We start from the raw sequence: 22,315 nt of genomic DNA, 5'->3' as shown, positions 1-22,315 counted from the left end.
TGGCTCCAAGGGTCTAAATCCTGAGCGTCCTCTGGGTCCCACCTCACTGCCCTCTTTTCCAAGGTGCGAAGGCTGCCTGCAGCTGGGAAGTTCAGAGTTGTCCTCGGGATCCAGGGATAACTACCCTTTCTGAGGGCCTCCCACATGCCAGGGCCTGTCCCTGTGCTCATGATGACCTGAGCCACCCAGCTCTCTCCAGCTCTGCCCCTGGAGGGAAAAGTGAGGCTGGGTGGCTGTCTGGGGTCCCTCAGCCAGTGGACAAGCAGGAACCGGGGCCTGTGCTGTCCCGAGCACATCACACGCACTGTTTCCCCAGATGTTGGAAGGAAGGGCGTTTGAGCAGGAGGGAGGGTTTGGAAAAGAGGCTGGTTGGGCTGGAAAGGAGACCGAGGGCACGGGGATGCCCCGGGGCACCAGGCAGGTGTCCTGGTGGCACTGGCATTCCGAGCATAACTCACGTTTCCAAAGCGGGCCCAGCGGGAGTCCTGGGAGGAGGGGCAGGACAGCCTGGCCTCTGAGAGAGTCCTGACCTTGGTTTCTCCCCACCCCTGCCCCTCGCCTGCCTGTCCAATTTCCTTTGCTATCTTGTTGGCAAAAGCTGTTTGTTTGTTTGTTTTCCTTGAAACCTCCTCCAGGAGGCCTCTTTGGATTTACAGCACAATGTGGGACAGGGAAGGAGTGAAGGCGCTGGAGCTGGACAAAGCCGTGTCGTGCCCTTTTCCAGTTCTAACGTGGGGAAGATAATGCTGCCCCGGGAGGCCAGGCCCTGACACTTCCTCCCACCCACCATCACGGATTCCCGGGACCCTGGGTGCCCTCGCTGGCTGGCTGTCCACTCTGTTTCGTCTTCTAAGCGTCTTGTGTGGCTTGTCTGCAGCCATACGGGAAGCTCCAGGGGCCATGCTATCCCTCACCTCCTCCCAGGACAGAGCTGGCAGTGACAGGCCTTTCCCAGCTCCCTGGAAATGGAAAGGGGTTATCGGGAGGAGCATGGATGCTCAGCCAGGCAGGCCTGAAGTCTCATCCCGGCTTGGTCACTTCCTAGATGTGAGATGTGAGATTTTGGTTTTCGTGTCCAAAGAACAGGGCTGACATCGTCCTGACCTCTTCAGGTGGGTCTGGAAATCTACTGACGTCAAACACAGGAAATGCTTAGTCACTGGCCCAGAGTAGGAGCTTGAGACAATAACTACCGTGAATGTTTCTGCTGGGTGAAAGTAATGCCGTTTTATTCATTCCCTAACAAATATTGGGAGGGCAGTCACACCCTGAGGGCCGCTTGTCCGCATATTGGCCATTGGGCCAAAAGCTTCCTTAGGGTGGAGGCACCTCCTCCTTCACCAGACAGTTACCTGCTGTGAGCCAGGCCCTGTGCCAGCGCCAGGGAGGCGCAGAGGAACCTGTCCTCAAGGAACCCCGAATGTGGAGTGTCTCCGGGGTGCCCCCTCCCTAGGCCTCCTGTGACTTATCTGATGGCACCAAATGCTGTCTCGAGAGGTCCCCTTCTCTGGTCCAACGTGATGTCAACACCGAGGAGAGGTGAGAGCACAGGTGTCAGTGAGTCGCAGCCCAGAGAAGCGTCTGCTCCCACCTCCAGCCTGATGCTGCCGCCAGGAAGCGGCACCGGCACTGCCCTGGTGGTTCCATGGCTAAGACTCTGAGCTCCCCATGCAGGGAACGTGGGTTTGACCCCTGGTCAGGGAACTAGATCCCACATGATGCAGCTAAGACCCAGCACAGCCAAATAAATATTTAAAAAAAAAAAAAAAAAGATGCCCTGATGTTCGAACTCGGGGACTAGAAAGAGAGCCTGGGCTGAATCTTCACTTGGCTGTGACTTATCACCTGTCCTGTCCAGGTAGCAGCCAGGGCCTGACAGGGCCTCAGAGCTCAGGGAGTCTGCTCTCTCGGGACCAGGGTGCGGTGGAGCTCACAGAGCAGGGTGTGAAGAGGCAGGGGGGTCCCCGGCATCCTCCACAGAGGAAGGAGCCGGGAGCCAAGGAGTTGGCGTCTTCCCCACCTTTCCGCATCCTGCTCGGGCTAGCCCCGCTCGGAGACCCCCGCCCATCCTGTTCAGGGTAACCCTGAACTTTCACCGGACCGCACGGCCTTTCCTTCCCTGCTCAAGCCCTGGTCATTCGTCATTCCTTCCACAAATGTTTATCAGTTACATGCGCAGATGCTGCCCCAGGCGCAGGGATCCAGCAGTGACCAGACCGCACAGAGGCCATCCCACATCTGGCCCCGAGTGCCTGCCCCACCAAGAACCTCTGCCTGCCCCATTCCTGCTGCCCCCCACCGCCTGCCAACTTCACCAAACTTCTGGCATAGTCTCAGCCCAGAGCACATGGCTTGGCCCTGACTTACACAGGGTCACCATCTGTCTTGCCTCTGTAGGCCAGGAGCAGAGGGGGTCCACTGCCCGGGGGTGGAGGGGGTGCAGGATTAGAGCCACGCTGCCTCGGGCAGCGCTGGCGGTAAGAGAGCCGTCCCTGCCCCTGGGAGTCATTCAGGCATTTGGAGACATCATCTCTGAATCCTGACGGGGGGGCAAGGATTGCCCCCTAGCTGCCTTTCCAAGGGATATGCCGCTGAAGCTTGGACAGGGGATGGACTTTGCCCAGGGTCTCCTGCCTGCATCAGGTCTGGTTCTGGGTGGGTTACACCCTCTGCCTGCTGCACCACTTTTCTCAGCTATGACGTGGGAATAACACTACATGCTTGCAGTTGTCGTGAGGGTGGTTGGATGTAAGGCAGTGCCCTCCACAAATGGGGCTCTTTTCTCCTCCAAGAATGGCCTGGCTCTTGGAGGGATCTGTGACCTATTACCTTTCCAGGTCTGAGGTCATAACCCCAGCCAGGCAGCTCATGAATCTGGGAACCGGCCAAGCCCCCTGACCCCAAAGCCTGGGAGCTGCGAGAGAGGCCTGCCCAGGCCAGTTGCTGCCCCAAATCTCAGCATCTGATGACGATGGGTGGCTTTTCTGGGGCAGAGGTCCACCCTAGATGGTGACGCCCTACGAGTGAGCGCAGGGGAGGGGCCCACTGGCAGGTGAGGACGCCGAGGCTCGGAGGGCCGTCCCTCCCCAAGGCCACACCGCCCACGCTCTTTCCCCAGCGTCTTAGCCACCCTGGGAGGGACGAGTCCCTTCTCTTGTTCAGTGGGGATAGAGTAAGGCTTTCCCAGGGGGCATTTTACTAGGGAAGAAAACGGAAAATGCAACAGTGATGAGATGGACGGGTGGGAAGAGCTCAGACTCCTCCAAAACATGATGGCCCTGGCCTGGTGTGGCTGCCCGGTGTAATGCCCTGGTGTGGCTGCCCGGTGTGATGGCCTGGTGTGGCTGCCTGGTGTGATGGCCTGGTGTGATGGCCTGGTGTGGCTGCCCAGTGTGATGGCCTGGTGTGATGACCTGGTATGGCTGCCTGGTGTGATGCTGTGGTGTGACTGCCCGGTGTGATGGCCTGGTGTGATGGGCTGGTGTGGCTGTCCGGTGTGATGGCCCGGTGTGATGGCCTGGTGTGGCTGCCCTGGTGTGATGGCCTGGTGTGGCTGCCCGGTGTGATGGCCCGGTATGATGACCTGGTATGGCTGCCTGGTGTGATGCTCTGGTGTGGCTGCCTGGTGAGTGCCCGCCCTGACTCAGCCCCAAGGAGACTGGACGCTTGACCAAGTCACCTGGACTTTTAGTCCCGAGCAGGTTCCAGCCAAACCTGGTTGGAGTCTCGGCGTCTCCCTGAGCTTGCTTGGGAGGGCTGGGCCCCCTCCCTGGTTCCTGGCACAGACACAGGCGAGGAAAGCACTTCTCAGCAGGGTCCCTCACCGGCCTCAGGCTGCACCGATCCGCGCCTCCCCTCCTCTGCCCCTTGAGTCTGTGCCCTGACTTGCTCTCTGCCATTGGATGGCATCCATCGACTGTATCCTCCATGCCAGGCTCGGCCGTGTGCTGGGAAGCCGGTAAATGAGACATCTGTCTTGCCTTGAAAGAGTTCACGGTTTAGGGATGGGGGTGGGGGTGGGGTGGGGGAGAAGGCCAGCACAGGTCAGTGTGAAAGGTGTACTGAGAGCCATGTGGGCACACGAGGTTGAGACAAGAGTGTGTGTGTGTGTGTGTGCGTGTGTGTGTATTAAGGGAGTGCGAGAGTGAGAGAGAGAGAAATTGATGAGTCAGGTGGGTTAAAATGTAAATAGCTGGTGAATCTAGGTAAAGAGCCTATGGCAATTCTTCATAGGAAAAATAGAACTCATACATTCAGAGAACAAATTGGTGGTGCAGAGGCAGAAGCAGGGGTGGAGGTGGGCAAAACGGGTGAAGGGGGTCCAAAAGTACCAACTTCTAGTTATAACAATAAGTGCATCGTGAGGACGTGATGTCCAGTGTGGTGACTATAGATAGTAATGCTGTACTTCACGTTTAAAAGTGGATAAGAAAGGAGATCTTAGAGGTTCTCACCACAAGAAGAAAATGTCTACATCTGTGTAGTGATGGATGTTAACTAGACTTTCTGTAGTGATCACTTTATAATATATACACGTTATTGAATCATTATATTATACCCTGAAACTAACATAATGCATGTCAATTATTCCTCAGTTTAAAAAAAATAGGAAGATGAAAGCTGACTGAATAAACCCATCACGTAGAAACCTTTTTATAAAGAGTACATGGTGGGGCTTCCCTGGTGGTCCAGTGATTAAGACTCAAGGGTCGTGGGTTCGATCCTTGATCGGAGAGCTAAGATCCCACATGCCTCAGGGCAGCCCAAGATCCAAAACAGAAGCAATATGGTAACAAATTCAATGAAGACTTAAAAAATGGCCCATGTCAGAAAAAAGTCGTTAAAAAAAAAGAAGAGCGTATGAGAATTCCTTGTACTATTGTTGCAAATTTTCTCTAAGTTCGAAATGATATAAAAAAACAATTACCAAAAAAGGGGGAAAAAAACCCCCAGCATGAACAAAGAGCTCTGGAGCCCCGAGGAACAAAGCAAGCCCCCTGCCTGCAGGAGCTGAGAAGACTGGAGGAGGGGGAAAGAGAAAGACTGGCGGAGAAGGAGGGCTGGGTGCCTGGGTGGAGGAAACAGCACGTGCAAGGCACGGGGGTATGAGAGTGCCTGGCGTGTGAGACCCTGCCCATCTATTCACCAACCCACCCGAAACCCAGAACACCTGTTGTGTGCCAGGGGCCTCGCAGGCCCAGGGTCTGCTGCTGAGCCTAGGATCTGGGCCTCAGCAGACAGACAGACACCCTGGTCCCGGGAGGGCCTCGGCTCCCCAGCTGCACCCTGGGGCTCTGCTGCTTCCACGAAGCAGCAACTTTTAGCTGGGCCAAGCACGATCGTGCCTTCTTTGGCCACTGCCAGCTCTGGGGAGAAAGGCTTCCAAATTTCTATCGCAGTCGGTTTCCAACAACATCTAAATGGTTTGCCACAAGCCCGGCAGCCCCAGCCTTCCAGGATCACAGGTGCCAAGACAAAGGTTGGCCCAGGATCGCCCTCCTGCTGCCCGGGCACATCACGGGGCCCGTGGACAGTCGGTGGCCTGGAGTGTCAGTTTCACGCTCAGGAAGTAGTAGAAGAGGAAGCTGGTTCACAGCGCGCCCTGGAGGACAGCAGCTTGACCTGGTGCCCTCCTGGGGAGCCTTCCAGTTGCCTGGAGTGTCCTCTATGCCCTGGCCCACCTTCCTCTGGCTTGAAGGCCTTCTCATACTCCTGGTGTCAGCTGAGGGCCCACCTCCTCGGGGAAGCTTTCCCCCTGAGCACCTGCCCTGGCTGGGGCAAGGTCCACCCCGGGCTCCTGAGGCTCCTGTGTCCCCTCACCGTGGGTAAGACAGAATACTACCTGGAGCTGGACCTTGTGGGCTCAAGGCCTGGCTCAGCCGCTTTTAGTTCTGTGACCGTAAGCAAGTGACTTAGTCTCTGGGTGCTGCAGTTGCTTCATTTGCAAGACAGAAGCCTATCTCAAGGGGCCAGATGAGTTTGTATCACTTAAAACACTTCAACAGTTTGGTTCCTTGCCGGTGCTATGGGTGTGACGGCCACTGCCCCAGCTGGACTGTCAGCACTGACCTTGACCGTGAGCCTGGGAGGACAGGATCCAGGTGGTGTTCCTCCCGGGGTCTCCGAGCCGGGCATGGTCAGGTTCCCAATAGGGTTTGTCAAAGGTACGGACAAAGGAGGAGGTCTTGCCTACGGCAGGCTGAGAGCTAAGGTAAGAACAGGGTGGGCTGGAGGGCTGGAGGCCCCGGATCTGATTTCTGATTCTGCTGTTCACCCTCTGAGGAGCTCCAGGCAGCTCCATTCTTTCCCCTGCCTGAGTCTTGGATTCTGAGTGAAACAGGATGATGACCCCAGGACTGAAGATGCTGCCGGGAATATTGCACTACAGTGTCAGTGAATGAAGGCCCTCCTGCCTCCAACCCCCGCCTCCGCTGCGTCCTGCTCACTCCCGGGCCTCCTGTGATGAGTGATGGACCAGTCAAGCCACTCCTAAGCACATGACTCCCCTTCCCGCCCCCCGAGGAGACGGCACCCCCACGAGCCCCGCCCTCACCTTGCGTCACCACCTTGCCAAAGACCGGCAGCGAGTCGAGCGTGGAGCAGTTCCAGCGCCGGTTCCGGAACTGGTACTGGCACTCCTCGATGGCGAGCTGGGCGCCGCGGCGCACCGAGTCCATCACCTCCAGGTTTCGCTTGCACATCTGTACCTGCCTCTGGATCAGGCCCTTGAGCTTCTCGCAGGTCTCCTCCTCGGAGATGCTTCCCACCGACGACAGCTTGGCCAGGTACCTGGGGAGAGCGGGGTTGGGTGGGGGTGGGATGCCAGGCAGAGCGCCTCCCCTCCTCCTTCCACGCCCAGGCGGAGACCCCCCTCCATGTCCAGGGCTCTGGGAGCCAGGTGTCCCAGCAATGAGCCCCTGGCTTCTCTCTGGATCCAGGGACAGCCCTCCTGCCTGGGCGGTGGAGGGCAGAAGTGGGGAAGGGCTGTCTTGTACAAGGCCTCGATCTCGGCTGGAGTTAAAGGAAGCCCTAGGAGAGCCGCTGACAGAGCCTCCGTGGGATCCCTCCCCGCCTGGGGGGCCCCTGGGCCACCGGCATCTCAGCCCCGATGTTACGCCAGACCTTGTCCACTCCAAGCCCTGCATGTCGAGATGCCCTCTGTCTGGGAGCCTTGGAGCCGCCGTCTGGTCTGCTGTGTCTCCTTCCCTCATCCCCAGGCAGGGACCCCCGTGACCTAAGCCCACCTTCTGGCTAACAAAGGCCGCGATCCTCATTGCCAGCCATTTCCCAGGCCCCCAGGCAGAGACCAGAATCACAGCGGTGGCACTCAGGACAATGTGTGCAGTGAGGACTGGGGGCTGGGGACGGCAATGAGGGCGTGTGAGCTTTGAAAACAAAGTGTGCCAGGCTCCCTGCTCAGCCTCTGGATTCTTCACCGCCCGGGGATGAGGCATCAGCACTTGCCCCACCTCACAGGGTTGGAAGGGGATCCCAGGCCAGATAACACAGCTTTCTGTCAAGGCACTCTGCGACCAGGTACATGTGAGAGGGGGCTTCATTGCACCCATTTCAGCGGAGGACAGAGCATGACTGTTTTGACTTTGTAATCTTTTGACCACACCACATGGGACGTAGGACCTTAGTTCCCCAGCCAGGGATCAAACCCACTTCACCCCCAATCTATGAGTTGACAATTATTGTGCCCATTTCATGGACTCCAACATAAAGGCTAAGAGGATGACACGCCCAAGGGGATCCAGGCAGCGAGTGACAGAGCCAAGCTTCAGACCCCTCCAACCCCATGGGCCTTTCCCCTGCCTGTCCTCCTCCGTAAGGGCTCCAGAGGGCTCTACCCTGTCTGATGACGATGATTTTGTGATCTGGGCCAGGATGCAAGGGGCCCTGGAGCAAGATACAAGGACGCTCACTGGGGTGGGAGCAAAGCTGGGGAAAGACCCTGTGAGGAAGAAGAGCAGTTTCCCTCGCAAGGGAAGAGTGAGCACCTACTAAGTGTCAGGTCATATTTCAAAGCAGGGAGGTGGCCATCGGAGTCACCCGATGTGTAAGGGAGAGCAGGCCTGCATTGCGTCTGGGTCTGGATGACCCCGAGGCTTGTGCTCCAAACTCGGCCCCTCAGCCTGTCCCCACCCACCCAGCCGAGCATCCTTGGCCAAGGCCAGTGCACATAGTAGGCACGCAAGTAGCAGTCTGATGGTGGAAGGAGAGCTGAGTGGGGACTCTGGAAGGCCTCCCTTTCTATCTCTTCACTGGGAGGTGCACCTGCCACCTCTTAGGGCAGGGCTGCCAGGTGCTGCCTCCCAGGTTCTTGGAGATACAGCAGAGTGCACAGAATCACAGCCTTCAGGAATGAGACAGATGGTCTGGTCCAGACTCCTTATGTTACTGGTAAGCTCAGAGAAGGAAAGGGACCGTCCCACCAACTTCCCACAGGAGACTCAGACCCCAGCTCTACCTACCCTCAGGCTCAGCCCCAACCTCACAGATCAGGGGCTCTGAATATAAAGAGAGGAGGTGTCCTGCTGCACCACACTCCACAGTGAACCAACCCAGCAACCCAGGTCTCCTTGATTCGGGAGCAGTGGTTTTCCCGGGGTGGAGGTGAAGATGCTGGTGCGTCTCACAAGGGAAGCTGCACAGATTTCTATCAGAAAAAGGATAAAGGGGGAAGGTCACCGCTCTGGGACTCAGTTTTCCCACCTGTAATGTGAGGGGGTGACCACCAGTTGTGGCCAAGTCAAGGAACCGTTGTCAGGCCATTACAGAGATCCTGTATGTGAAAGATGGTCTGAGCTAGGGCCTCAGACGATGGGGTGTGAGTGTGACATCTGTTTGCCAAGTGAAGGAATGAATAAATGCACGGTACCCAGATAGAAAATCACACAGAAATCCTAGTAAGACAAGGGAGATTTTTATGACAATGGCAATAAGAATAACTAATTTGAAGGCTGAATGCCGAAGAATGGATGATTTTTGAATTGTGGTGCTGGAGAAGACTCTTGAGAGTCTCTTGGACTGCAAGAAGATCAAACCAGTCAATCCTAAAGAAAATCAACCCTGAATATTCATTGGAAGGACTGATGCTGAAGCTGAAGCTCCAATACTTTGGCCACCTGATATGAAGAGCCGACTTGTTGGAAAAGACCCTGATGCTGGGAAAGATTGAGGGAAGGAAGAGAAGGGGACGAAAGAGGATGAGATGGTTGGATGGCATCACTGACTCGATGGACTTGAGTTTGAGCAAGCTCTGGGAGATAGTGAAGGATAGGGAAGCCTAACATGCTGGGGTCGCAAAGAGACACGACTTAGCGACTAAACAACAACAGCAACGGCCCTTAATCAGTAAAGCCTAACACTTTACTTACGTGATTGCATTTAATCCTCAGCAAGCCAATGAACTCCCATTTTACAGAGGTTAAAACTGAGGCACAGATACTTTGCCTTGTATGCCATGTCACACGGCAAGTAAGAGGCAGAGCCAGGACTTGACCCTGGTTTTGCCTGACTTAAAAGCCTTTGGTAGAGACAATATTCTTTTAAGTGGCTCAAGGACTTGAATGTCACCGGTGGGCAGAGGCTGCTGGGAGCTGGGTTCGTTGGACCTAAGGACACGGGCCAAGGTGTAGATAGATGGTGGGCTACCTGTGGGTTGCCGAGCTCTCCCCACTGGCAGCATACCACCAGCAGCTGGATTCTTTTTGTCGGGCATGGGGGCTGGACTAGAGTGATGGTTCTCAAACCTAACTGTGCAGGAAAATATTTGCGGGGGTTTGCCGAGAGCGCGGGTGTCTGGGCCCCACTCCAGGCGGAGCTTGGTGGGTGTATGGGCTTTTGAACACATTCCCCGCAGCAGCTGTGAAGCCAGGCTGGCACCCACCTGGAGGCAGCTTTAGGGGAAGCCCAGGGTGACCACAGGTGGTGTTCCCTCCCCAGTCCCCCGGGAAGCTGATTCTGGCGCGCTGTCTCCTCCTCACGGCTGCACCGGTGCCCTGCTTGCTGGGCCTCCCTGCATCTGGCTTTCCTGATCCGGGAAGTGGAGGTAGTGATTTTGACCCCCAGGCCGCTGGGAGAAGTTAACCTGCTGTGGCATGGCTGTTGCATCTTGCTCTCAGCTGATTTTTGGGTGCGCCGTGATGCTGAGGCTCTCGCCCTTCCCTAGCAACTCGGGAGGTGGAGATGGGTGATCTTGGGGAGAGGCAGCACCCCCCCTCACTCTCCCCCCATTGCCTGCCTCCCAGGAGGCTCCCAGTCTTTGCCCAGAGGAGGCACAGAGGCTTGGTAGCATCCCTGTGAGGCCTGGGCAAGGCCTCCTCAGAAGGGAGACGGGGGTGGAAAGATGGCTGAGGGTCCGCGGGAGGGTGCCTCTGCAAGGGGAGGGGGCCCTATCTGGGTCCACGGTACCCCCAGCCCAGCTGTGGGGCTGGCACCACTTGGCGCTCCTGGCCTGCAGGGGGCGCCAAGAGCCTGGCTACTGGCCATGGGCCAGGTCCACGTTGGGAGGCCGCAGGGTGATGGGGGACTAGGAGTTGGGCCTACAAGTTGGATCCTTTTCTGCTCAGATGCCAGGGCTGGCTTCTAGGAGAAGGTGGGGGGGCGGTGACACGGGGGCACAGAGCTGGCCGGCCCCCACCTCCGCTCTGCCCCCCTCTCGTGTCTTGCCGAGGGGCTGGGGGAAGGGGAGGGCAGGTGGTGCAGAAGCTTGGCCTCTGTTCCAAGGTGGGGGTTCTCCGGGCAGGGTGAGCAAGCTGGGGAGGCCTGGCGGAGCCACCCGCCTACGGTGCGACCTCGGACCAGTCCCTGCCCTGTTGGAGCCTGTCTCTTCAGGGTACTACTGCAGACGAAAGGGTCAGAGCCCGCAGGATGGAGGGGTTTAAGCCGCAGAGGCCTCTGGCCCCATCCCACGCAGGCTGATAGAGGGAGCCCCTGCCGTTGAAGACGGGGGAAACGGACCAGAGGAGCCCTCTACCCTCCGCCCGCCCCCCGCCTACCCCTGCCGCCGCTCAGAACTCAACGAGGGACACAGGCTGAAATAACAGTAGAAGGGATTTAGGGGTGAGCTGCTGGCCTGCCACGGCCGTGAGTCACCGGGATGGCTTCCAGAAAGAAGCTGAGAAAGCTCTTCTGTTGAGGAGTGTCCCTGCCCCCCAAGGCTGGCACCAATGCCCACCACCCCCAGCCCCTGCTTTCGTCTGGCCCCTCAGCTGACCCCTTCCATGGTAAGAGCAGCACAACCCTAAACCCTCCAATTCTCTCTTGCCTGGAAAGGGCGGGACGTCAGAACTGAAATGGGACTGGGACTGGAGAAGGGGCGGGGGGCTTAGGACCCCAAGCCTCATGGGCCCTGGCCCGCACTGCTTCTTCAGTTAGGATGCCTGGCTTCGTTTTACAGATGAGCAAACTGGGGCCCAGAGAGGGGGCGTGACACCCCAGAGTCACACAGCTAGTGAGCAGCAACGCTGGAATGCAAACCCAGCTCACACTGGGCCCTTTTCTCCCCTGCACCCCGGCTGTGGATCTGCCTCGCTCGACAGCTGCAGGGCGTCACGCCCCGCTCGGTGTGTGTCCAGCCTGTGGCCTCCCCGACGTCCAGCACAGGCTGTGACCGTAGAAGGTGCTCAGTGAATGCTTGCAGCATAGATGGAGGGCCCTGTGCTCATGAGGTCCCTTCAGCTCCCCTCCTGCAAAGTGCTCAGGAGAGGGGAGGGCGGGGGTGACCGAAGAACCTGGGGGCTCCTTGGCTGTTGGGCCTGCGGAGGACTTAGAGAGCCCAGGGGGCAAGGCCAAGCTGGCCCCAGGGGCCTCAGGAATGCCCTCCCCACACCCTCAGGTGGCTCAACCTTTCCCCCAGAAACACGCGTGCTGCTCTCTGACCTGGGGCTGGGCCTGGCTCAGATGTCAAGTGCACAGGCCATTCCTGGGGGAGACACGGAGCATGGGGCCACCCCTGCCTCTTCCCTCGTTGGGGTTGCATCGCCCCTGTTTAGGCTGCTTCCGGCCGCTGCTGAGCACAGTCTTAGCCATTTGCCACCTGCTGCCCAGGGCCACCCAGGACTCCAGCCACAGCCGTGCCATCGATCAGGTTACCCCCCCACCCCCCCCACCCCAGGCCGCCCCGCTGCCAGCCAGCGCGTGCCCGTCTCCTCTCGCAGGGGCTCGGGGTCGGCCAGGCTCCTCCCAGGAGGCCCTCCCTGCGGCCCGTGCCTGCTGCCTGCGAGGCCGGAGGGCCCTTGGCCCTGCCAGGGAGATCAGATCCTCTCAGCCACCTGCTGTTTTCATTAGAAACTAAAATTAGCTGGGCTTGTCCCAAGCTTTTCCAGGTTTGCTGGCTTTTTAAAAAAAAAAAAAAAATATATATATATATATATATATAAAAATTCCTAAAGGAAAATCTGCACCTCTCTGCCTCCTGCCCCGGCTCTGATCTGCACAGTCATGAGGACCGGGGATGGGAAATTGCTGGAGCGTTTGGGAGGCCGGGCAGGTCAGTGCCCTGGGTCCCGGCCCCCGGGGGGGCAGGTGGGGGCTGGGAGGTCGGCCCGGGCCTCTCTCTACCCCCTCCTCCCTCGGGCCTCCCTGCTGCCCAGGCCGCATTTAGAGCCTCCCGAGGAGCGGTTGTGCCTGCCGGGCGACACCAGGAAGGAAGGAGGCCAAGAGACTGGGAGGAGGAGCCCGAGGGAACCGGGTGCCTGCTGATCAGAGAGCTGCCCGCCCGGGGAGACGCAGCCGGGTGAGGGACAGAGGGTCTGCGACCCGTCTGGGCACCCCCGGCACTCCTGGCAGGTGGGGAGTCCCTGGTTTCCCAGGAGCCGTCCACATCCCCAGCTGTTTTCAGGCCTTGGAGGGCTTCTGTACCCGCAGTCTCAGTCGCCGTAGTAGCCCTGTCCCGAGACTCTCATCCCTTCCCGTGGCAGGCAGCGCTAGGCACTGCCCAAGAGAGATGGGCAGACTGGGTCAGCATCCTGTCTCCATGTTACTGGCTGCAAGAGAGGGGCTGTGAGCCTCCGTGTCTTCCCCTCTAGGGTGGGGAGAAGAAGCATTCAGATCTCCAGAGGCTGAGGTGGGTTAAACAGGCACACAGCAGGCACTCCTGTCCTGTTGGCAACACGATTATATATTATCTTTATTCCTTATCATTGGTATGCTCATCAGCAGCGTCAGCATCCGTGCCCTCCCAAAGCCTCTCCTTAGTCCCTTGAGCTGTGGACTCTTCCGGGGGACCCCAGGCTGGTTCGGCTCATTTGTCTTCTTTGGCTTGGCTCCGTCCGCCCCCTCCCACCTGGGTTCCCAGCCCTTCTTTCAACTGAGCCTCCCAGAGGGCAGGACACGTGCCCTTTGGGGACAGTGGATCACCTCAGCCTTGATCCCAACTGTGGATGGTTAACGGAGTCTCCCGATGGAGTCTTCAGTGGTTCTGGCCCGTCAGGTGGGTCCTTTAGGAACGGGCGGTCTGAGGACTCGGGGGATGGTGCTGTTAAGAGATTTGGAACTGGGGACCCAGGCATGAGGATGGCAGAGATAGTGGTGTGCCCAGGGCACCTGGGAACCATTCTTGGGACTAGATGACAGGAAGAGGGACCTTACACCCCTTGTCACTTTGCTCCTCAAACAACAGTCATGTGCTCCACTATATCCTTACATGGACACGTGTGTGCTAACTCACTTCGGTCATGTCCGACTCTTTGTGACCCCATGGACCATAGCCCACCAGGCTCCTCTGTCCATGGGATTCTCCAGGCAAGAACACTGCAGAGGGTTACCATGCCCTCCTCCAGGGGATCTGCCTGATGCAGGGATCAAGCCTGCGTCTCCTGTGGCTCCTGCGTTGCAGGTGGATTCTTTACCACTGAGCCACCGGGTAAATTCATGCAGGATTCTCCAGGTGGGTATCATCCCTTCCGTTTTACAGATGAGGAAACCAAGGTTCAGAGAGGTGCATGTTCAAGGCTGTGCAGCCATTCAGGGGTGGTCAAGACTTGAAAACAGGTCCTTCGGCTTCTAAACTTGGGCTGGCTCATCAGGCTCCAGCGACGGCCCAGGGCACAAAGGACTTGGTGGTTTGGCATCAGTGGGCACCGGTCTGAGGAAGGCAGTCTTATTCTTCCATTGATGGGTCTTTCTAGAGACCCTGTGTCTTTCCTGCCTGACCGTGAAGGCGTCTTTCAGGGGCGAGGGGTGCTGGAGAGGATGATGCCTTGGAGGTTACGTGGCCGCCTGGACAGTGTCTGGGTCTGTGACCTCTGCAGCTTCTCAGGTGGCGGAAGGAGTTGCGGCCATTGGCCTGAAAGCCCTTCAGGGGTAGCCAGTGAGGAGGGGCTGGCCCTGGAGATGCCCGCAGGGGCCGTGGGGTGGTGGGCGCTACCTCCATGCCACTCTTTCCCCAGACGGAGTTTAGCTCCATAGAGCTCTCAGTGCCCACGTCAAGCTCTCTTTGCCCCAAGCGCTTTGCCTCAGTTGCGAGCGGAATGACAGCCTCCCTGCAGCCCAAGTCCCTGCTCCTGTGCCTTAGGGTGCTGTCTGCGCCCCCCCATCTCCTGGGATCCCTGGCTCCCTTTACTCCCCATCCTCAGAAGCTTCAGCACCCCGATCTTCTCTCTCTTTATTTTTTTAAATGTATTCAAGAAACATCTATTGAGCAAGGGGTCAGAGCAAGCACACAGAACAGGGTGGTCTAGCTGAACATGTGTGACGAATCAGCATTGAAGTATTTTGCATGTTTCTTCATCTCTACCTCAATGAAAAAAAGATGGGTTATCGTTGCAGTGTTACAGTCCCAGAATTGTCTGTCTCTTCCTCCGTTTCGACGTCTTACTCCCACCCCCATGTTTCCCCCACTTCCCTACCTGCCATTCCTGGCATCCCGCCCCCCTCCCCATTTCTTATTTCCCATCTCACAGGATTTGTTCCCGGGGGAGCTGGTGGCTGACTCAGGGCCAGCAAATAGCAGCTCAGACCTGAACCTGGCTGGTTCCCGAGCTGCGCCAGGCGGGGAGAAGTTTCCTTCTCTCTCTAGGGGAAGGTGTGGCTGTGGGCCCAGTGGGCGTTGAATTTAAGGCACTTCCTGACCGTGGCTCACCCCCGAATTTGCCAGCAGAGAGCGTCTCCCTTGCAAAGACCCATCCGAGCCTCCTCCCTGGAGTGCCTTGCCTGCCTTGGAGCCATCACACTGTTGAGTGGTTCTCCCCAGCTGGGCTGGGGGGTCCTGGGGGAGGGATGCCAGGAGAGATGGGGAAGCCGCTTGAGCTGTCCAGGGGGCAGTGTGGGCTCCCTGGAGGGAGGCTCATGCCCTGTGTCTCTGGGTTTCTAGCGAGTTCCTCGGCCTTGGTACACCCTTGCTCAAGGCCCAGGCCTGGGGGAGCCAGTGGCTAAGCCCACACTCGCACCCCAACAGGGCTGGCGGGAAAACCTGGGCTCCTCCCTTGTCGCCTGTCACCTCAGCAGGGATGCCGGGCAAGGGGGGTGGGCTGCAGGCCTGCTTTACCTGCCGCAGGGAAAGGTCTGGAAAGCAGTCAGAGACCTCGAGTTGGGTTCCAGCTGTACCACTGCTGTGCCCTGTGACCCCCAGGTGCCTAGCACGGCACCTGATGGAGAAGCTGTCTGGACGAGGAAGTGCTCGCTGTCATCAAACAGGGCTCGCCAGGCACTCGCCCTCCTGCTTGGAGGCTCGGTGTCCCTGGAGGAGGCTGACTTGAGCACTTCCAAGAACCTCTGACTCTGATGGCTGAGATTCCATCCTCTCAGCCCTGGGGTGCCAGGACAGCTGGGCATCCCTGACTCAAGGAGAGTACCCTGCAGTCTCCAGTCCTTGGAGAGGAGTTCCTGAGATCCAGTTCTGCAGTGACTTGTGTGTGAACACAGTGAGAAACGGTCCCAGAGGACTGTTCGGAGTCACAGCGGCAAAGAGGCCCCTCTGGTCTCATCGGCGGTGTCATGATGCTTCTAAGGGGCCTCTCCAAGTTCTCTTGTGAGCCGAGAGCTGTCGGGGTGGTTCCTTCCCTCCTTATACTCCCCGCCACCCCCCGCCCTTCGCCTCTTTTCTCAGACCAGGTCCCCTCTGCTGCGGGGGTTCTGACTTGGCCAGGGAACTAACAGAGTTTGGTTTCGAGTTTGCCAGGAGACGGGGGAGGCAGAGAGGGGTTGGGAGGGGGAGAGGGGGAGCTGGGGGTCACGGCAGGGAGCGAGCCTTCTCCCGGCTTTGGCTGGATCACAGAAGATGCAGCTCAGGACTCAGAGATAAAACCTGGCAACTCCTGTGGAAATCTGGACAGCAACCATGGGGTCACAGCCCCGCCTCCCAGCTGAGTCCGCTGAGTGGTTCTTGCAGGCTTGTTTGTAGTGGGGGTGATGGGGTGGGCAACTGTCACCCTCCACACCCCCGTCATCGGTGGCTCCCTGGCCAACTCCATGCCCTGTTGGCTCAGACCAAGCCCTTCTTCCCAGAGCGGGGGACGAGAGGATGAGGCTTGGTGCAAATGCTCAGCTCTCCCAAGGCACCCACAGGGCCCAAGCTGGGCGAGTTTCAACAGGTTTGGGGAGCACTGTCTTGTCAGATGCTGAGTTGCTCAATTGCTAATCCAGGGTTGAGGGAAGAAAGTCAAGCCACGGCAGACAGCTGGGCCATGATTGCTGCTTGAACAAACCCCTCAGGCAGGCCTGGTCCCGGGGCCCCGAGAGGAGGGTAAGGGGAGAAAGTGCTCTCAGCTTGGCTCTGAGTGGGTGCCCTGGCCCAGAGCTGTGGGCCAGAGCCGCGCATCTGCTGGGTGACAGCCACGCATCCTGACACCCACTTTGGCACATCTGAGCATCACCCGTGGCTCGGGGCAGTAAGGCAGAGCTTCCCTCCCACTCAAAGCGGGAGGGCCCAATCTGATGGGGCCTGATGTGACAGCAACTTACAAGCCTCAGGAGCGAACAGGCCTGTCCTTCCTTTGTTCGTGAAATGTTGACTGAGAAGCTACTACAGGCCTGGCATGTGCCAGGCACTGAGGCTGCTGGGAGGTGTTCATGCCACAGCCTTGGCCTCCGGAGGTTTCTCACCTTGCAGAGGAGCCGCATTATTTGGAAATGGCAGCCCACTCCCGTATCCTTGCCTGGAGAATTCCGCGGACAGAGGAGCCTGGTGGGCTACATACAGTCCATGGGGGGTCGCAAAGAGTGGGACACGACTGGAAGGCTAAACAGCAACATGTGACGGGAAACAGTTCTCTAAGGAGAGGATGGAAACCCACGAGGTCTGGACATCTGAGAGCAGGTCAAGTACTGCCTCTGCCATGCAGGATGTCCCTTGGGGAAGTCACTGCACCTCTGGGCCTTTGAAGTGGGGTTGAATATGGACTCCCTCCTCTGAAGGGGAAGGGGCAGAGGTTATATGGTTCTTATAAGGAAATGGGTGTGAAAATGCTTCGTAAGCCATTGAGTCTCAACCAGGGGTGATTCTGCCCTCCAGGGACATTTGACAACGTCTGGGGACATTTCTGGTGGTTCCCTGGCTGGCGGGGGTTGGGGGGGGGCTTGGGCGGCAGGGCGCTACAGGTGTCTGATGGGTAGAGAGGCCAGGGATGCTGCTAAACATTCAACAACGCACAGCACAGGCACCAAGTACCAACGGAGAGAAATCCCAGTGCAAACTGTAAAGAGCCACGGGCGTGCCAGCGATTGTAATTCAACGCCCAGGGCCGTAGGAGGGGACCCACGGGGGTGCGCTTTTGCTCTTTAGAAGGGAGCGGGGGTTTCAGCCAGAGACTAGGGGGACACTTCCTGGGGCAGACAGACCATGCCTTTAGCTGCGGGGCCGGCATTGCATGTCTTGGCTGGCTCTGGCTGCACGGGCCCAGCACGCCAGGCGTTACTCTGCTTGTGGGCTCTCTCTGTAGCCTCAGCACCCTCACGTGTCTCTCCCATTTTACAGATGAAGAACCCGAGGCTCAGAGAGGGTAAGTACCTTGTCCGAGGTCACCCCTCTGGTCAGGGGCAGACCTGGGATGGAACTGTATGCCATCTGCCCTTGCCACTCTGCTGGACGACCTGTGAATGTAGCACAGGCCCCCTGGCTGTGCCTACTGGGCCTCCAAGGGGGCCCCAGCTCAGCACATCATCGCCTTTCTTCAGGAAATCCACCATGATAAAATATTAGTTTATCTATTCTATCTTAGTTTATCTGTCTAACTCTTCCAGTACTTCTATCTGGGGTTCAGAACAATCTGCTGAGGATTGTGGCCCAGAGGGAGAAAGAGGCCATCCCAGGCCACCCAGCTCTGAGGACCAAGTCTCCTGACTTCCAGCATGGCCCCCGTGCCGGGGGAAACACGCAGAGACTTTTACAAGCCCAGGTCTGTGGAAGATCCAGGCTTTCCACTGATGGACTGTTTCATCCATCCCTCCCTCTCTCCCTCCCTCAGTGGTGGGAGCTGCCACAAGCTGTCAACTCACTCCTGGTGCCAGACACAAGTCTAATCAACAGCTTCTAGCTTCTCTGGGCTTGCCCAGGCCTCAGGCTACAGAGCCCTCCCAGCTCCAAGCTCCATCCTGCCCAACAGCTGCACGCAGCGGGACACCTGGCCTCTCCGCCAGGCCACCCGCCCTACGGAGACAACAGACAGCATCAGCTCTTGCAACCGGACAGCCAGCCGGCCCTGGCCGGAAGCCTGATTCCAGGTACTGGAAGGGGAGTGGACACCCCGGCCTTGCCCCTCTGAGAGTGCTGCCAGCCATCCTCTTGGGGCCAGACCTCCAGCATGGCTGGAAAAGACACAGTGCCAGCCATCATGCCTGGACGGACATCTGCCTGCCAGAAACTTTTCCTTCTACAGGCAGCTTTTGGGTTAGACGCCTCTGCCATTTACCAGCCAGGTGACTCGGGCCATCACCTCCGTGATCCTCAATTTTCTTATCTGTAAAATGGGATTCAGATTCAGAGGATCTATTCTAATGATTACTGTCAGGATTCTACAACCTTCAGGCCAAGTCCCCTCCGTGACCGCTCCAGCTCACACTCATCTCCCTCCTCCGACAGCTACCGCATGTTCACGGTCTCATGCATCCGTGGTCTGCTTTTACCTTGTCTTCCTCCAAGCTCCTTGGAGGCCCGGCTGTGACATCTATTTCCCCCAGAGCTGGCCCAGTCCCTCATCTGGGGATGGACCCAGTCTTGGAATATGCCCAGAGATCTCTTCTCCATCACAGCCTTTCTGGATTGGCGGGGGTCCTGGGAAGCCCCTTGTTTCTCCTGCCTTGGGCCGAACAGAGACCCTTGGCTTGAAGCCCGGGCTGGAGCAGGAGCGAGCTGGGTCATCTGGAGACCTGCTGCATGGCAACCTGAACCATCGCGGCTGCAGAGAACAGGTTTGCCAACCTCTCTTCTCCTTCTAGGCCGCCCCTCTTCACCCCACCCCACTTGGAATTCCCCACGGTTTGCATGACCCAAAGCTGGAGCAGCCTCCCTGGTTGGGATTTGGGGCTTGGATGTGGCTGAAGGTGGGTAGTGACACTACCTGGGCCACTCTGGCTTAAGTTTGGGACGGCTTCAGGGAAGGAGGTATGTCACTGCCTGGAAGTCAGAGCATCTGGGATCAGTTCTCTGCTCTGAGATGAGCAAGTAGCTGCCCCTCCTGGGGCCTCGGTGTCCTCATCTGTAAAATGAGCCCAAACACTAGATGCTCTTGAAGAACTCCACTGTGGATGTCTCGCTCTTCCCGGAAGGCCTGGGTCAGACCCTTGAATTGTCGCTTCCTCCTCTGCCTTTTTGTAGCCCTCAGCCCTGGGCCAGTCATACCAGTTCTTGCTCCTGCTGGCTTTGGAGACCCTGGCTCTGAACCCATGCTTTCCAGGGACCATGAACTTCCCCAAGTCCCACTCAGCCCCTCTCCTTGGCTCTGTGACCCCCAGGCCCCACTCGGAGCGGGGAGGGGGGTGGCCTGCCGAGGGGTAGCAGGAGGAGGTGGTGGTACCCTGGTCTCTGTACACTTTGCCACTGCCCCTGAAGTGTTAATCAAATTAAGTCTCCAAGAAAAACAAAACCTCCACAGCCACTTTGGGCTGCCTTGGAGTCGCTCACTCTCGCTCTCAGAACAGCTGGGAGAATTCCACATCACCTCCGTCCCCCAAGCCCTGGGTGGCTCTGACCCCAGCAAACGCACTCCTTCCAGCCTGCAGGGCCCCAGCGGCCGCAATGACCTCATAGCAACAGCCATTGGACACTCGGGGCAATTTCATGGGAGATATTTGTTCTTTGGTCTTGATGCAGAGAGAATTTTTTCCTCTCCCGCTGTCTCCATGGAAACCCCAGCTACACTGTTGGCTATCCCCCTTCCCACCTCATGCTTTTCAGATCAATATTGGAGCTTGGCTCCCCACTGGCCACAGCGGCCGATGGGGGCAGAGTTCTGGGCAGAAGCAATGGGGACCAGGGTGAAGCCTGGGGCAGGGGTGAAAACCATCACTAAGGGGGATGAAGAACGGGTCCAGGGCCCTCTTGCTTCCTTGCTACCCACTCATGGAAGCTCATCCGTTTAGAATCCCCCACTGCCCCCAGCAAACCTTCAGCCCCAGCCCAATAAGGGAGAAACAGGTCACAAGCGGTCACTGCCCCCTCTTCTTAGGTGAGACTTAGGGAGCCGGGGGCTGCTGCCTCTTAAAGCTCTGGACGGAGTTTCTTCCTGCTCCAGGGAGAACCGAGGCCGGCCAGCGCCAGCTGCCGGAGGCCAGCCGGCCGGTCTCTTCCCTGCTTCTATCCCGGCTCCTGGGCCCCCAAGCAGGACAGGTCCCTGCACGCCTCCGGCCCAAACGGCAGCGCCGCGCGGGCAGCTAGGCGCGGGGAGCTCACTCCTGGACTTCGGCGGGGATTAACCTGCTATTAGCAGCCAGGGTCCTCGCCCGTCATGCGCTTGCTCGGCGACCTGTCAGCCCAGCCCGGGCTGCGCCCAGCACCCGGCACCCCGCCCCTGCCGCCGTCCCGCGCTCGCGCCCCTTGCGCTCCCGGGCTCCCCACGCCGCCTCGGGGTGCGGGCGGTCGCCACCACCCCTGCCGCCCCTGAGCTGGGAGCCGGACGCGGGCAGAGGGGTGTTCAGAGGGAGGCCGGGGCAGTGGCGGCGGCGGTGGCGCACAGGGCGGTCGAGCCTCGCGTCCCGCGGCCAAGACACCTGCCGGGCGCCCCCGCGCCCGCTGCCCCCCGCGCCGCCTGGCACCGGCCGCGGCCCCCGGGGCCCGCCCCGCCCCGGCACCCACCCGGCCCCGCCGGGTCCAGACTTACAGCCAGTTGCTCGCGGCGGCCGAGAAGACGGCGAAGACCAGGAGGCGCAGTGAACGCAGGCACCAGCGGGGACTCATGGTGCCGCCGCGGGCGCCGGCCCCGGGCAGCGGCTGCGGCCGCGGGGGCGGGTGTGGGGGGACCTCCCGTCCGGGCGGCAGGTGGGCGCCCCGCAGGCGGGCTGGGGCGCGGCGCCGGGCGCGGGCCGGGGCGCGCGCGGCGAGGCTCTGCCTCCGTGCCTGCCGGCAGCCCTGCCCGCTGCTGCGCCCGCTGCCCGGCGCGGACCAGACTGTCAGCGCCGCCCCAGAGCCGGGATGCGGCGGCAGCGGCGGCGGCGACGGAGGCGGGCGGCCGGGGGGGGCGGGCCGGGGGCGGGCCGAGGATGGGGTTACCTGGGCGGGCCCAGCGGCCCGGGACACCCCCCCCACCCCAACCCCCGGGGGCGGGCCAGAGCGGCGGCGCCCGTGGACGCCCTGGCCCGCGGGACTGGCTTCTCCCGGGCCCTCCCCGGCCGGGTGCCCGGGAGTCCTTGGGGCCGGAGCCCGCTCTAGGCACGCCTGGCTGCGCGTCGCCTGGCTTGGCCGGGCGAGGGAGCGGCGTCCCGGCTGCCAGGTCCCCGACCAAGCCTGGGGGACAGACGGGCACAGCTCCCCCAGCCCGCCGCTGCGGGCACTGCAGCGCCGCCCCCCGCCGCACCCCTCTGCCGGAGCTTGGGAGCCCTACCCCGGCCCGAGCGCGGCTGTCGCTCGCGCGCACCTAAGCCGCTGGCGCTCCGGGCGCCCGGGCCGAGCACCCAGGCTGCGCACCCGGGAGGTGGGTGCCACCCGACTCCCCCTACTCCCGTCCCCCGACACCCGCCGCCAGGCCCCTCCCTGCCTCCCGGCCGGCGCGTCCTCTGGCCCGGCCCCTCCCTGCCCTCACCTCCCTTCAGCCTTCCGGGAGCTGGACGGGGCCTCCCCATGCTTCGGGCAGCTTGGGACAGTGGCCGGAGACTGCCGGAATCTGAAACCTCGCTTCTGGCTGGCCACAAGATCTGGGCACGCCCTAAGCGGCAG

General features: G+C 59.5%; 1 protein-coding gene across 3 annotated transcripts in view; it reads right to left on the bottom strand.

Annotated features, from left to right (window-relative positions):
* Positions 1-21,396, bottom strand: part of WNT4 (Wnt family member 4) — a 28,117-nt gene extending 6,721 nt beyond the window's left edge. Inside the window, exons 1-2 of one of the 3 annotated variants that reach the window (XM_024982757.2) lie at positions 21,264-21,396; positions 6,554-6,789 (exon numbers count right to left, since the gene is read on the bottom strand). In XM_024982757.2, the coding sequence (XP_024838525.1) occupies positions 6,554-6,789; positions 21,264-21,340 (313 nt within the window). In that variant the 5' untranslated portion in view covers positions 21,341-21,396. The remainder of the gene's footprint in view (positions 1-6,553; positions 6,790-21,263) is intronic. The other 2 variants (XM_024982755.2, XM_024982750.2) reach the window with 2 other exon arrangements.
* Between the last annotated feature and the right edge of the window lie 919 nt (positions 21,397-22,315).

Source organism: Bos taurus, chromosome 2 (genome assembly GCF_002263795.3).
Source record: "Bos taurus isolate L1 Dominette 01449 registration number 42190680 breed Hereford chromosome 2, ARS-UCD2.0, whole genome shotgun sequence".
NCBI classification, from domain to species: Eukaryota; Metazoa; Chordata; class Mammalia; order Artiodactyla; family Bovidae; genus Bos; species Bos taurus.
Note: the sequence above shows the minus strand (reverse complement) of the source record. Positions and strands in the feature narration are given on the sequence as shown.